Source organism: Syngnathoides biaculeatus, chromosome 19 (assembly GCF_019802595.1).
Source record: "Syngnathoides biaculeatus isolate LvHL_M chromosome 19, ASM1980259v1, whole genome shotgun sequence".
Taxonomy (NCBI): Eukaryota; Metazoa; Chordata; class Actinopteri; order Syngnathiformes; family Syngnathidae; genus Syngnathoides; species Syngnathoides biaculeatus.
In genome coordinates this window covers 640,628-657,515 of record NC_084658.1, presented here as the reverse complement: position 1 = coordinate 657,515, position 16,888 = coordinate 640,628, and the positions used below count along the sequence as shown (strand labels likewise).

The 16,888-nt window shown below is 41.6% G+C and overlaps 1 protein-coding gene across 2 annotated transcripts in view; it reads right to left on the bottom strand.

Annotated features, from left to right (window-relative positions):
- The window catches only part of abcd3a (ATP-binding cassette, sub-family D (ALD), member 3a), a 179,419-nt gene that overhangs the window by 13,256 nt on the left and 149,275 nt on the right, over nt 1–16,888 (bottom strand). For both annotated transcript variants that reach the window (XM_061805963.1, XM_061805962.1), the window contains exon 21: nt 16,557–16,661. In XM_061805963.1, coding sequence (XP_061661947.1) covers nt 16,557–16,661 — 105 coding nt within the window. The remainder of the gene's footprint in view (nt 1–16,556; nt 16,662–16,888) is intronic.

The following is a 16,888-nucleotide window of genomic DNA, read 5'->3' as shown; positions in this document are numbered from 1 at the left end:
TATTTCTATTTCTTCTAGCTTTGGACTTCTTTTTCAAAAAATTGTCTGTACAACAATCATTAATAGTAATATTTGTGCTTGTGTTCATGTAGCAATAATACAGTATATATACAGTGAAGAAAATAAGTATTTGAACACCCTGCTATATTGCAAGTTCTCCCACTTAGAAATCATGCAGGGGTCTGAAATTTTCATCGTTGGTGCATGTCCACTGTGAGAGAGATAATCTAAAAAGAAAAATCCAGATATCACAATGTATGACTTTTTAACAATTTATTTGTGTGATATATCTGCAAATAAGTGTTTGAACACCTGTCTATAAACTACAATTCTGACCCTCAAAGACCTGTTAGTCTGCCTTGAAAAGTCCACCTCCAGTCCATGTATTATCCTTAATCAGATCCATCTGTGTGAGGTCATTAGCAGCACGAAGACACCTGCCCACCCCATACAATCAGTAAGACTCAAACTTTTAACATTGCCAAAAGCGAAGAGCTGTCCAAAGACACATGTCAAGGCCTGTCTTCAGTTTGACAATGACCATTTGGATGATGCAAAGGAGTCATGGAAGAAGGTTTTGTGGTCATATGAGACCAAAATGGAACTTTTTGGTCATAATTCCACTAACTATGCTTGAAGGAAGATGAATGATGAGTTACATCCCAAGCATGGCGGTGGTAGCATCATGCTTTGGGTGTGTTTTTCTACACATGGGACAGGGCGACTGCACTGTATTAAGAAGAGGATGACGGCGGCCATGTATTGTGAGATTTTGGGGAACAACTTATTTCCCACAGTCAGAGCATTGAAGATGGGTCGTGGCTGGGTCTTTCAACATGACAATGAGCCGAAGCACACAGCCAGGAAAACCAAGGAGTAGCTCCGTAAGAAGCACATCAAAGTTCTGGCGTGGCCCAGCCAGTCTCCAGACCTAAACCTAATAGAAAATCTTTGGAGGGAGCTGAATCCCTTGTGTTTCTCAGCGCCAGCCCAGAAAGTCTGATCTAGAGAAGAGCTGTGTGGAGGAGTGGACCAAAATCCCTCCTGCAGTAGTGCAAACATGGTGAACAACTACAGGAAACGTTTCCGAAGTTGAGGGATATAAGCCTTGTATGTTGCATTGTCAGTAGTCCAGTTCGTTGTGGATGAGACTGGATTAGTCTGTGTGAGTATACATGCCTCTTGTTGTGTATTTGCCTCGTTGTCACCACCAGCTTTCCTGTGGCACCACAGCTAAATCAAGTCTTGTTTTTTGCCCAGAAGTAATCTGACCTCATTTTCTTGTTTTTGGACATTCACTGTTGCCAACGTGTTTTTGTGCCGCTGCCTTTTTTGGACTGCTTACCTATGCATGTCCTCTGGTTGGAAAATCCTCTCGAGGGATTTGTTTTGGAGAAGAAGCAGGAAGTGACATACAGGGCAGTAGCACACTCAAGCAGTCTCGTATATTTATACTAGTTTTACCTGCTGGAAGGTAGCTCGTGGTTCCTTTGTGTTAGCCAAAATGCCGGCTAATTGTATTGCTGGATATTGCTCAAACACTCGGGAGGATGGATTCGCTCTTCATACATTTCCAAAAGACACGGTTGGTCGTGAAAAATGCATTGCATGGGTGCAAAGGTTGGGAGCTTCGTGGGTTCCAAATGACACGTAGGTGTGATTATAGCTACTAAAAAAAATAAAAGTTGGGGGGGGAGGGGAATCGTCAGGGGTGCTAAATGTGTTGATGTGCCACCTGGACGAAGCTGTGATCAGCGGAAGGGCTCCGTCGGGGTGGTTTGTTGCAGTGCCGGGCCGTGGTGGCTTATCTCCGACGCGGAGGTGGATCGGATGGGGGGGTGGTTTGGCCGCGGCGTCGTCGTCCCTTGTGGGCGCCGTTGTTCATCGCCGCCGCAGAGGTGGATCGGGTGGGGAGGTGGTTTGGCCGCACGCGGTTTGACTGTGATCTGCATATCATCTAAATATGACTTGAAACAATAGTGTAATATTGCCCTGGTCACTTAACTCAGTTGTGAGATGTTCTCTTCTTCGAAAAGAGCTTCTGTGTCAGAAGTGGCATGTTTGTCTCCCATAGTAGGTGGCACAGCGTGTTTTCAATGGCGAATGTCCGTGTGACGTCACGGACCGAAGATGCAGCCAATATGGCTACCGCTTGAATGTCGAATGAAACTTCCTCAACTTTGCGCATGGATGACATTGAAGTTTCTTTCGGCTTGTCCCATTAGGGGTCGCCACAGCGTGACATCGCAATCACACACACATTTGTGGCACAGTTTTTACACCGGATGCCTTTCCTGATGCAACCCCTCTCAGGGAGTGGAGGCCCCAGTAGGATACAAACTCACGACCTCTGGTTTACCGAACCAACGCTATAACCACTGTGCTATGGGGCCTAGGGTTATAGGCATGACACTTGACCTTTAAAGGACTATGAACAAGTGTCGAATCTGGGAAAAAAAAGGCATTTTTATTGCTGTAATTGTTCATTATTTCATTATTTTAGCGTAAAGAAATTTGTTACTTTTTTTTTTTTTAAATCCAAGTTTTTAGTTAAGGGTGACCCAAACTATTGTTTTAATAATGTATAACCCTCCAAGATACAATAATGGAGGATTTTTCAGAACTACTACCAGTTATTTGTATCGACTACAACTATTTCGTCATAATGGGAGACTTTCATTCATTCATTTTAGACAAGAATGCGAAAAAAAAAAAAATCTCAAGCACTCTCTTACTTTACTCGACACATTTGACCTGTCTCAAAATCAGAGTCGAAGCCACACTCAACATCCCATCTCAAACCTCGTCATTGTTGGATGAATGTTGAAATTCTCATCAACCCTAACCCATTTTTGTGTATTATTTGAATTACAGATTCTTTGAAAAGTTCAGACAACAACCGCTGTCTATAAATGTTTATGGAGACCATAGCTGTGGCACAAACTGTGAACGCTGAGACAGTTTAACTTTGGGATAATTTCACCTGGAATATCTCAAATATTTAGATTTGATTACAAACTAAAAAAACAAATGCTCAATAAAAACAAATAATACTACAATGAAAAATATTTTTGTAATTTTAACCAAGAGTTAGTCTGCCCTAGACAGTCACACTTTTCTGAAATAATCATGAAGAACCTCAAGAATACTCACACTGTTTGCTGTAGTTGACAAGTTCACAACCCCTCTGAATCACATAGATACAAAACTCCAAACAGATAATGGTCTAACTTCAAGTGAAAACAATATAATCAATCAGGTTAAATATTACCACAAATCAGCAAAATGATACGAAATCTGAAGCCACCCAGGAAAACTCTAAAACTATGTCAGAATTTGATAGAGTAGACCAAAAAACTGTTTAGCAGCTGAAGCTTCCAACAACCTATCTTGACTCAATACCATCTGACTTTTTCAAAGCCTCTACGAAATCTATGCTAACTGATTTGCAGCAAATAATGAATTGTTCACTTTAGTCAGGCAAGTTTTCTAAAGCTTTTAAAGTAGCTGCCATTAACTCTCTTCTAACTTCTAACTCTCTTCTGGACGCTTCCAGGTTAGCAAGCTATAGGCCTATCTCACACCTCCCTTTCATAGCAAGATTGAGGAAGTTATTTTTAATCAACTCAGCAATTTCTATAAATTAACCATTTAATTTCAAGATAAGTTTTTCAACAAATTTCAATCTGATTTACAAACTCATCACAGTGCCAGCTTATGCTGTTATCAAGGTGCTAAATGATATAAGGTTGAATACTGACTCGAGAAATGTGTCAATTTTGGTCTTGTTGGACCTTACTGCAGCATATATTACAGTAGATCATAATATATTGCTGAACAGGTTGGAAACATGGGTATGGAGGAAATAGTTCAATGGTTCAGGTCCTACCTAAAAGAAAGGAGTTATTATGTAACCACTGGAAGTGTTCATTGTTATTTGTAAATATATTTTTATTTTAGTTATTCATTCTTTATTCTTTATTATCAATATTTATTTATTTATTATTCTTACATGCCGTATTACTTACGTACTTTATTAAATTATTAATGACACGGATCTTTTGTTACGTTCTGAGAGAAGGGACTTTTACCTCATCGGACGCAGATTTCTGGAATGTTCAAGGACAAGGATGGCTCTCGGCGGAGCTTCTTACTATCCTGTTTTCAATACAATTACACAAGTATACAGATGCCACACTGCCTTCTGTCTTTTGTCTTTTGGACTTTTCTGGAAGATTTGCTGGAAATAACATTGACCTATTGGGAACATTCGTTCAACTTTGGTGACTATACGTCGTTTGGCTAGACTTCTTTTCCTTTCAGCTTGTCCCGTCAGAGGTCGCCACAGCGTGTCATCTCAGATGAACGCACATTTGTTTGGCACAGTTATACGCCCTTCCTGACTAAGCGGTCTTTAAACTTATATTTTGTGTTGGTTTGTTATTGTTTTGTGTTGTATTATGTGTGTGATTAAATTGCCTTGAACGCAATACAAGTTAGATATAATATAGGTTAGGTACAGGTAGGTAGCCTAACCCTAACGCATTGTTATATTTTGCTGGTTTGACCACGGGGATTTATTCTAAATTCACACAAATTCATAGATATCAGGGTCCATATCTGATAAACAAAAAGGTTAGCGACACAGACTATATTGTCTTGACTCTTGGCAGTCGTAAACACAAAATTTATGTCATGCGAACATGATTAAGAAATATCATGACATCATCCATCCATTTTCTGATCCACTTATCCCCACAGGTTTTGTGAGACTGCTGAAGCCTATCCTAGCTATCATCGGGCAGGTGGCGGGGCAGACCCTGAACTGGTTGCCAGCCAATTGAAGGGCACAAAGACAGACAACTGTCGCACCCACAATCACACCAAAGGGCTATTTAGAGTCATGTTTAGAGCATGTTTTTGGGATGTCCCTGCAGGGTTGGGGAGAGTGTTCAAACGCCACACAGCCTGGGCCGAGATTTGATCCCCGGTCCTCAGAATTCTCAGGCAAACGCTCCAACCAATTGCTCCACTGTGCCGCCTGAAAGAGCTCAGTCTTATAGAATGGCAATGACCTATGGGGATCCTCAAGGGTTAGTTCTTGGACCCCTTTTGTTTTGTCTGTGTATGCTACCCTTCGGGCAAATTCTTCAGAAATTTCATTTTGACTATCATAGATATGAAGATGACAGTTATATTTACCAGTGTCTACAGAAGACTATGGTTCAATAGAGATGTTGTGTCACTGTCTAAAACAGATACAGTAAATACCTGAATGAGCCAAAATTTTCTTTTTAAACCAGAAAAAATCAGGTAATCGTTTGTGTCAACAAAGAAAAAAAGATTACTGTTAGTATGAAAATAGCTGGAGTCACTCTCTTTAAAAAACAAAGACCTAGTCCGAGAACTTGGTGTTCTGATAAATTCGGACATCAACAGACATCAAAATCATTGCTAAAACTTTCTTCTACCATCTTACATGTAACAAGCAGACCAGAAGAAGCTCATCCATGCTTTTATGTCAAGCAAACATGACTGTCATAATGGTTTTCTGACTAGACTCCCCCCAAAGAGAATGAAACAGCTTCTGTTTTTTCAGAATGCTGTAGCTTGGGTTTGGACCAGAACAAAGAGATCAGAGCATATTACTGCAATTATTAAAGTCTTTACACTGGCTTCCAGTCAGCTTTCGAATAGGTTTTAAAGTTCTGGTAGTGGTCTATAAATGCTAAGTGGTTTAGCTCACGAACACATGTAAGAAATGGTAATGGAATATAAATCCAGTTCAGCTCCCTCAGGTGTCACTGCATCAAAAAATGACATCAATCTGTAAAGGATATCGGGTCAACGGCATGGGTAACATACATCTGTGAATGCACCGTTAATGCTGAAAGGTACATACAGGTTTTGGAGAATCATATGGTGCAATCCAAGATACGTCTTTTTCATGGACACCCATGCTTATTTCAGTAAGAAGATATTCTGCATGGGTTGCAAACGCGTGGCTTCATGGTAAGAGTGTGGGTACTAGATTGGCCTGCCGGAAGTCTAGACTTGTCTCCAAACCCCTGCTTATTTCAGTAAGAAAATGGCAAAAGATATTCTGCACGGGTTGCAAACGCGTGGGTTCGTGGGAAGGGTGTGGGTACTAGATTGGGCTGCCTGAAGTCCAGACTTGTCTCCAATTGAAAATGTGTGGTGCATTACGAAGCGTACAACGTGATAGCGGAGACCCCAGACTGTTGAACAGCTGAAGTTGTACATCAAGCAAGAATGGGAAAGAATTCCACTTTCAAAGCTTCAACAATTAGTAGTTAATTGAATGTTGTTAAAAGAAAAGTTGATGTAACTGGTAAACATGACCCTGTCACAGCTTTTTGGAAGATGCTTCAACCATAAATTTTCAAGTTCATGATTTTTTACTAAAAACAAGTCAATCAGTTTAAAGAAAATTTGCTTTAAAGAGTTCATTAAAAAGAAAAAGCAAAATAAGTAAACTGCTGCGAATACCAAGGTTTACTGTGTATGGTATACTTTAGGTGAACAACAGTAATGATGTCTGTGTAGATTCTATAACAAGCAATGACCTTTTTCAAAGTTAAGTCAGTGGGAGAGGAGACTAGAGAGAGAGATATTATGAACAAACTTGCAGATTACACAACACACCAGTGTGTGTTATTCAAAGCTTCTTGAGGGGCAGGACACACCAGGCCAGGTTGAGGGAAATAGCCTCATCCACATCCACCATCACCACCTCTAACGATGTATCATTTCCCGATCCCTCTTTTCTGTCTTCACAAATGACTGCAGCTTAATGCAAACTACTTATGCTTTAGATGACGCGTCATCAACGATGGCATGTCTGCACATTGACAGGAAGGCTAGAGCTGTGGTGAAACTAAAACAATGTGGAGATGAACGTGCTCAAGGCCATATAGATGATTGAGGACATCCTTTGCCACAGATCTTCTTAAAGTGTATTTTCAGCATTGCATTAGATAAAATCTGAGTGATGAGAATTAAGGTCTCAGCTGAGAAAGTAAGAGACAAACTCCCTGAGTAATTCTACTGAGAAGGAACTCTACGGTCTACTTCAAACGAATTCTATGGCCATTTGGGGCTTTTAAAGTTAAACCTCACGGGTGACCACCTGGGGTTATTACCAGGAATCTTGGCTGAAAATCTTGCTTAATTGGTTTATTGCACCCAAGTATTCAATGACCGCAGACTTCCTGCAGTCAGAAAGAGAGGTACGTCCCATAGGTGAGGGGGAGAAGGGAGAATCTCCGGGGGAAACATGAGAGGCGGACCTCCAGTCCACGCTCAGGGGAGGAGTATTGTTAAGCAGATAAAGGTTGGGGGGAAGCTTCTAATTGCTGGCGCTCCAACACAACGCATGATTGGACCAATAGCTTGCAGCTGTGACACGTCTCAATAAATAAATTAGCCCAAACTTAAAGGGGGGCTTTGTCCAAAATTTCCATGTACAATAAACCCTCCAATCTGAAATAATATCACTATTACATATATTTTGGACATTAACTGAAAAAAAAACAATAAAGAACATTTTTTAAATCCATGCATTATCTGGATATGTGCCAGCTTTTACAGCCAGACCCAGAAGAAACGTTTTTGACCCCCCGTGACATCACTGTAAAAGTTGGTTCATTCTAAACGAGTTTGTGAGTGTACAAACAGATCTAACAGGGTATTGGTCTTCATGTTAATACATTATCAATATATGGCTTTGTGATAGCCTTCGTAAACACCATCTTATCAGGGAACCTTTTTCGAATGCTATTCACCACACAAGATGGGATATACACTGCATATTCTCTACATCTAAACCAACTCCTCAGAAAAGCGTCAAACACATCGAAAAATCCTAAACGTTATTAGCTTTAGCTTCTTAGCTGTAGCGTCTCGATAGTTCGTCTTTGTCCATATTTCCTCCTAGTCCGTCTTTCCTCCTTTTTTCACTTTTCTTTTCGACACTGTGCATGATTCAGTTTACTCCTCATTGCCAATGTAATTGTGTTCCAAGGAATTCAGACAGAGCTGTTAAGGACATTAGCTGCTGCCTGCTGCTACATGACAACTAATTCCCGAATGCTGAATGATCTACATCTAAACCAACCCCTCATTTAGGCATCAAACATATCGAAACATCATACACATCAAGCATCGCGTCATGATCGTTACAATAAGTAAATTGTCTTTCCAAACAAGCTTGTCGGAAAATTTCCGCAGTCCATATATTGGGACAATTGTTATTGTTCGTTGTCAGCACCATGCCCCCTCTCCAACATGTCAAGTTCCGCCTGTGTGTATTCTGGCTCAAACACATAGGCTTGAACGTTGTACATTGTTATTTTTGTTTCGTTTGTTTGTAATTATTTTTCACAAAAATCGGCCACAAAATGCCAGATAGTGGACATTCTCTGTTCGGTGAAACATATCAACAAGCAATGGGGGTGGGGGGTGGGGGGTTTAGAGCAGGAAGCACTCTAGATGTGGCAAACATTGATTTGCTAGTTTTTCAGCTGCAGTCATTGGAATGTCTGAGTGAGAGAGGATTTTCGATAATGCTTATCCAATTAAGAGATGTTTCTTGGCGAAATCTGTGGATAATTTTGCCATTAAAAAAACCCACTGAACCCTCATCTACTAACTTTTGTGTGCCCCCATTCCTATTGTTTTCAAGAAAGTCCTCCTTGAAGTCACCGAGAGTGCTTCCTCCGCCTGCTACTCGGACAGAAGGGCAAAATACACTTCAGGAGATATCACAAACAGGATTTGCAAAGCCCTTCTATGGGGGTGGCGCTGCAGGCCACTCCACTTATTCACCAACATACAGGTCAGTGTTTTCTCACTGGTGGCCATGCAGCGCCTCTGCTGGGCCAAATTGTGGCTTTGGAATTCGGCCGTTGTGAGCCGTTTGTTGTAGCGAGGTGGTTGAAGGTTTCAGAGACAAAGTGGGGAGAGTGTTTGTAACAGCATATGTTTGCGTCTCTTTGCATGGGTGCATGTGTTCGCTGTATAAGGCTCCCTCGTGGGTTGGGAGTCTCAAGAGCTACCATATGATTATGGAGCTCGTGAATTACAGGCGGGTCTTCGTCGAGCCGAGAGCTGCCACATGAGTTTGGGGCTCATGAATTACAGCTTGCATATGCTGTTCAGCGTGCATGTATTCCCTGAAGAGATTCCGCATGTGTTTGGACCTCAAGAATTTCGGATTTTATGTTTATTCAGATAGCACCCCGCATTCATCTGTGGGTCTCGAGAAACAACGTTGCTTGCATACAGTGACATCATACGAACTTCATGGTTGACCACTTGAAGAGGAAGTTGCAGCTGGGAGCGCGTCTGACAGTCGGTTGAATTATGAGAAGCAGATGTGAGCAAAAATAAGAGACCCCAATGCACAAGGAGGGAAGAGTGTCTGTTTTGTTGTGAATGCCTCATGAGAGATGATTGTAGTGTTTGTGCATAACAGTCCCACAAGTGAGTGGTGAAGGGGGGCGCACGGTCGGAAGTGTACTCAGCCGGGTGCCTGGCGCACTGCTGAGTGGAGGTCGTTTCCATGAAACGGCAGACTGGCGTCCCGTGGGGAGGAAGAGGTGGAGACCTCTTGCGAGTAAGACTGATCAAATTGCTCTTGCGCTTTCTCTCAGTATGTTATGCATTTAGGACAGTCATGACAATATATCTTCCAAAAAGTATCACGACAGACCCAAGTACAATTTAGGGTTAGGGAACAAAATCTTTCCCTCACTCAGAGCATTGAAGATGGGTCATGGCTGGGTCTTTCAACATGACAATGACCTGAAGCACAAAGCCAGGAAAAACAAGGAGTGGCTCCGTAAGAACCATATCAAGGTTCTGGCGTGGCCTAGCCAGTCTCCAGACCTAAACCCAATAGAAAATCTTTGGAGGAAGCTGAAACTCTGTGTTTCTCAGTGACAGCCCAGAAACCTGTCTGATCTAGAGAAGATCTGTGTGGAGGAGTGGGCCTGCAGTGTGTGCAAACCTGGTGAACTCAAGGAAATGTTTGACCTCTGTAAATGCAAACAAAGCCTAATGTACCAAATATTAACATTGGTTTTCTCAGAAAAAAAAAAAGTGATTTCTGGATTTTTCTGTTTAGATTATCTCTCTCACAGTGGACATGCACCTACAAGCACATTTCAGACCCCTCGATGATTTCTAAGTAGGAGATCTTGCAATACACCAGGGTGTTCAAATACTTCTTTTCTTCACTGTAATAAGCATAAAAGTAGAGTACTTCCTCTTTTAAGAACAATTCACTTAATTCTACTTCTCAGACTATATAACTGACACTGTAATGTAAAACAAACAAAAATCTTGGAATACACCATATAAATAAAACAGATAGGCTCTTTTCACAAAAATTGCATTTCAAAAAAATATCACAATTTGGCACAGGTATAAACATTCATTATGCTGTTTTGGCAAATAAATTTAACAGGCAATATTTTGCTGGTTAAGAAAACATGCCCAGTAGCAACATTAATAACATTACAACTAGATAAAAGCAACCAATTTGGATTAAAGATTTCTAATACTTTAATACTAATACTAATACTCTTCATTATGTCTGATTGGTTTAGAGACCACGATGATGAAGCCCATCGTGTGTTTGGGTTCAAGTCACGGAAATGTTATTTTCTTCCTCAAATGACTAGGCACCTATACGCACGCTGTGGTTTTTTTATTTTCACACCATTCGGAAATTAGGGGAAATATGCAACCAAATTTGAATGCAGCCCGATGGGGGCACAAGCCAGTCCAATCTGTCGGCCGGTCCCAAGCCTGGATAAATGCAGAGGGTTGTGTCAGGAAGGTCATCTGGCTTGATGATGATGCTCCTACTGTTATGTTCTTAATGTTATGTGATATACGATATATATATATATATATATATATATATATATATATATAATACAGAATTAGCTTTTTTGTGCACTTTATTGTCTGTGCTTTCATCCTGGATTACGCTGTGCCAAGGTGGAATTTTAAAATTACAATCTCATTCTGCACTTTCTGCTTTGGCTTCAGACCAGACTTTTCCCACTCGAAAAGAGAAAATCTCATCCAGTTTAACCACTTTTTCTTCCATTATTCATATACTCCGACAGTAATTGCATCTTAAAACAACAGCATTTCTTCTTTAACTTTTTCCATTAATATCGAAAGTAAACATAGGCAGCATGTCTAGCTCGTCTTTGCTCTCCGTTGTCCAGACTGTGTTGCAAACGAAAGCAGCGGTGGTGGACGCTGTCGTAATAAAACACATTGATGAGCTGCATAAATATTATAACATTTGTAATTATGGGTGTACATCTTTAAGAGCAGGATGTGGGGTGGGTCTATTTGCTGTGGTTGAAGAGTTTACAACCCCCCTCGAATCAGATAGATCCAGAACTCATAACAGCTGACAAATCCAATGAGTTTGTCTGTTATTTTAGTGAAAAAATACAATCCATCAGGTCAAATGTCAGCACTTCTTCTTCTTTTCCTTTCGGCTTGTCCCGTTAGGGGTCGCCACAGCGTGTCATCTTTTTCCATCTTAGCCTATCTTCTGCATCTTCCTCTCTAACCCCAACTGCCCTCATGTCTTCCCGCACCACATCCATAAACCTTCTCTTTGGTCTTCCTCTCGCTCTTTTGCCTGGCAGATCCATCCTCAGCACCCTTCCAACAATATACTCCTCTCTCGCCTCTGAACATGTCCAAACCACCTGTTGTTTCTTCAGTGCCACTGTCTATAATCCGTACATCATGGCCAGCCTCACCACTGTTTTGTAAACTTTGCCCTTCATCCTAGCAGAGACTCTTCTGTCACATAACACACCAGACACCTTTCGCCAGCTGTTCCAACCTGCTTGGACCCGTTTCTTCACTTCCTTACCACACTCACCAATGCTCTGGATTGTTGACCCTAAATATTTGAAGTCCTCCACCCTCGCTATCTTTTCTCCCTGGAGCCTCACTCTTCGAATCCTGTCTTCAAAACATCGGACTTTGGCTCATTTCTAATCCTATCCAACCTGTTCACTCTGAGCGAGAACCTCAACATCTTCATTTCTGCTACCTCCAGTTCTGCTTCCTGTTTCTTCAGTGCCACAGTCTCTAATCTGTACAACATGGCCGGCCTCACCACTGTTTTGTAAACTTTGCCCTTCATCCTAGCAGAGACTCTTCTGTCTTGAACCCGTTTCTTCACTTCCTTACCGTAGTCACCGTTGCTCTGGATTGTTGACCCTAAATATTTGAAGTCCTCCACCCTCACTATCTCTTCTCCCTGTAGCCTCACTCTTCCCCCTCCACCTTTCTCATTCACGCACATATATTCTGTTTTACTTCATTCCTCTCCTTTCCAGTGCATGTCTCCATCTTTGTAATTGTTCCTCTGCATGGTCCCTGCTTTCACTGCATATCACAATATCATCTGCGAACATCATGGTCTAAGGGGATTCCAGTCTAACCTCATCTGTCAGCCTATCCATTACCATTAAATATGGGTCCCCTATGCTAAGTGTCTATCATTTTTCCTACATTTTTTACTACCACAAACAGGAAGGGGCTCAGAGCTGATCCCTGATGCAATCCCACCTCCACCTTAAATTCTTCCGGCATCTTCTATCCCGCAAGCATTCTGTTGAATAAGTTGGTCAAAAACTCCAAAGCCATCTCTCCAAATTGCTTCCTTACCTCCACTGGTTTGTCATCAGGACCAACTGCCTTTCCATTTTTCATCCTTTGTAGTGTCTTTCTGACTTCCCCCTTACTAATCATTGCCACTTCCTGGTCCTTCACACTTGCCTCTCCAACTCTTCCTTCTTTCTCATTTTCTTTCCAACTATTTAGCACACTTACCCTTACCACCCTTCACTCTGACCTGCTGCACATCCTTCCCATCTCTATCCCTCTTTCCGAAAGGCCGCACAACATTCTTTCTTTCTCAGCTTCCACCACATGGTTCTCTGCTCTACCTTTGTCTTCTTAATCTTCCTACCCACCACCAGAGTCATCCTACCCACCACCATCCTATGCTGTTGAGCTACACTCTCCCTACCACTACTTTACAGTCAGTAACCTGCACAAAATATAATCCACCTGCGTGCTTCTACCTCCGCTCTTGTAGGTCACTATATGCTCCTCCCTCTTCTGGAAATAAGTGTTCACTACAGCCATCGCCATCCTTTTTGCAAAGTCCACCACCATCTTTCCCTCAAAGTTCCTTTCCTGGATGCCGTACTTACCCATCACTTCTTCATCACCCCTGTTTCCTTTACCAATATGTCCATTACAATCTGCACCAATCACAACTCTTTCGCTGTCTGGGATGCTCAGAACTACTTTATCTCGTTTCTTCCAGAATTTCTCTTTCAACTCTTTGTCACATCCTACCTGTGGGGCATAGCCGCTAACCACATTATACATAACACCCTCAATTTCAAATTTTAGTATCATCACTCGATCTGATACTCTTTTCACCTCCAAGACATTCTTAGCTAGCTCTTCCTTTAAAATAACCCCTACTCCATTTCTCTTCCCATCTACTCCGTGGTAGAATAATTTAAACCCTGGTCCTAAACTTCTAGCCTTACTACCTTTCCACCTGCTCTCTTGGATGCACAGAATAACAGCCTTTCTCCTCATCATCATGACAACCAACTCCTGAGCGTTTCCTGTCATAGTCCCAACATTCAAAGTCCCTACACTCAGTTGTAGGCTCTGTGCATTCCTCGTTTTCTTCTGACGATGGATCTTGTTTCCTCCTCTTCTTTGTCTTCGACTCACAGTAGCTGAATTTCCACCGACGCCCTGCAGGTTAGGAGTGCCGGGGGCGGGCAATTTGTAAGACTCAAACTTGTAACATGGCCAAGACCAAAGAGCTGTCCAAAGACACCAGAGACAAAACTGTACAACTCCACCCGGCTTGAAAGGGCTACAGAGAAATTGTCAAGCAGCTTGGTGAAAAAAGGTACACTGTTGGAGCAATCTTTAGAAAATGGAAGAAGCTCAACATGACAATTTCAATCGGAGTGGAGCCCCATGCAAGCTATCACGTTGTGGGATCTCAATGATCCTTGGAAAGGTGAGGAATCAACCCAGGGCTACAGGACAGGACTTGGTCAATGACCTGAAAAGAGCTGGGACCACCGTTTCCAAGGGAACTGTATGTAATACACTAAGACATCATGGTTTGAAATCATGCATGTCACGGAAGGTGCCCCTGCTTAAACCAGCACATGTCAAGGCCCATGTTAAGTTTGCCAATGATCATTTGGATTATACAAAGGAGTCACGGGAGAAAGTTTTGTGGTCATATAAGATCGAAATGGAACTTTTTCGTCTTAATTCCACTCACCATGTTCGGAGGAAGACAAATGATGAGTTCCATCCCAAGAACACCATCCCTATTGTGAGGCATGGGGATGATCACATCATTCTTTGGGGGTGTTTTTCTGCACAGGGGACAGGACGACTGCACTGTATTAAGGGGAGGATCACCGCAGCCATGTATTATGAGATTTTGGGGAACAAGCTCTTTCCCTAAGTAGAAGCATTGAAGATGGGTCGTTGCTGGGTCTTTCAGCATCCTGCATACCACCACCTTATGCTGTTGAGCTACGCTCTCCCCTACCACTACTTTACAGTCAGTAATCTTCAGATTACATCGTCTGCACAAAATATAATCCACCTGCGTGCTTCTCCCTTCCCTCTTCTGGAAATAAGTGTTCACTACAGCCATCTCCATCCTTTTTGCAAAGCCCACCACCATCTGTCCATCAAAGTTCCTTTCCTGGATGCCGTACTTACCCATCACTTCTTCATCCCCCCTGTTTCTTTTACCAATATGTCCATTACAATCTGCACCAATCACAACTCTTTCGCTGTCTGGGATGCTCAGAACTACTTTATCTCGTTCCTTCCAGAATGTCTCTTTCAACTCTAGGTCACATCCTACCTGTGGGGCATAGCCGCTAACTACATTGTACATAACACCCTCAATTACAAATTTTAGTCTCATCACTCGATCTGATACTCTTTTCACCTCCAAGACATTCTTAGCCAGCTCTTCCTTTAAAATAACCTCTACTCCATTTTTCTTACCATCTACTCCGTGGTAGAATAATTTCAACCCTGCTCCTAAACTTCTAGCCTTACTACCTTTCCACCTGCTCTCTTGGATGCACAGAATATCAACCTTTCTCCTAATCATCATGTCAACCCATTCCTGAACTTTTCCTGTCATAGTCCCAACCCTCTGCATTTATCTGGGCTTGGGACCGGCCTAAAGATTGCACTGTTTGTGCCCCCATAGGGCTGCATTAGGTGAAATGTCAGCACAAATCAGTAAAAAGATAGATTGATCTTACATTTGAAGCCACCCAGAGAAAACTCTCCTAAGTTGTCAGAATTTGATACAGTTGACCAAAAAATCAGAAAACTGTTCAGCAGTTGAAACTATCAACAAGCTGTCTCGACTCAATACTACCTGATTTTTTTTTTTTTAAACTATTGTGAAGTCAGTCCTACCTGATTTGCAGCAATTGCTCACTTCAGTCTGGCGAGTTTCCCAAAGCTCTTAAAGTAGCTACTGTTAAGCCTATTCTAAAAAACAGAGCACTGGATAATTCCATGTTAGCAAGCCATAGACCCATCTCAAATCTCCCATTCATAGCCAAGATTCTTGAGAAAGTTATTTTTCATCAATTCAACAATTTCTTGAATTTAAATGGACTTTTTGACAAATTTCAATCAGCATGATTATGACTGTATGTGGCTTTAATTGTCTCTTGTTTCATATTGTATGTCATTTTTATTGTTTTTATCCCATTTTAAATGTTTTATCTTTTTGTTTTCAAATGCCTTTAATCATGTTAAGCACATTGAGTTACCTCATGTATGAAATGTGCTATACAAATAAATTTGCTTTGTTTTGCATTAGAAGAAAAAAAAATGTGGCGGAGCAGCTGCCGTTGTTAGAGAAAGTTCCATGTGCTGGCTATAAGAAAGTAGTGGCTTCTTTTCATTTTTTACAGTACAGATGCAAATTGTACCATTGGATATAACAACGAGTCATCCCTCACTCATTGAATCACATTGCAAAATGCCACAAACTGAATTGCTGTATGTTATACTTGCAATTTGCATTGGATTTTTTTTTGGCGCGTAACGCAGAATATCTGCGAAGAGACTCCAGCAGAATTGCGCACACCCGCAGTTTAGAGGGAACATTGGCTGACTTTTTTTTTTTTTAGCACCATAGCAGAGTACTAAGACAGAGCTCTGCTTCAGAAGATCATACTTTTTGAGCCCCTGCAAATTTTTGTGCATCTTAGACACGAAACGACTGGTGAACACTTCAGGGTGTCGTCCACTGGGTAGGCTACAGCACTCCCGTGACCCTTGTGAACATAAGCATCTTGTAAAATGGATGTATGGGTAAATGCAAGATGCACATGAAATGAAATCCCTGGTATCCTATTCAACTTTAAATTAGCAGTAAAAAGACATCATACCATCCTGCAGTGGCTGTAGATATAGTCTTCCACATCCACACTCACGGCACTGGTGCATTCATCCAGAATAGCAAATTGGGGCTTGTGGTAGAACAGTCGGGCCATCTACAAAGACAATATGAAAAAAAAATTCTAAATGTTAAAAAATGTCACTGATTTCATCGTTGATCTATGCAGTACAGGGTTTTGATGACAATATGACACTTAAGATGTTTTGCCTTGCCTACTCATCATTACAAGTTGAAAGAAACAAGCAAAAGAAAAGATTACCGGTACTTTATGGTCAGACCGCTGCAGAATTTTTGGCATGAAGTTGAAACATTTTCAAACAG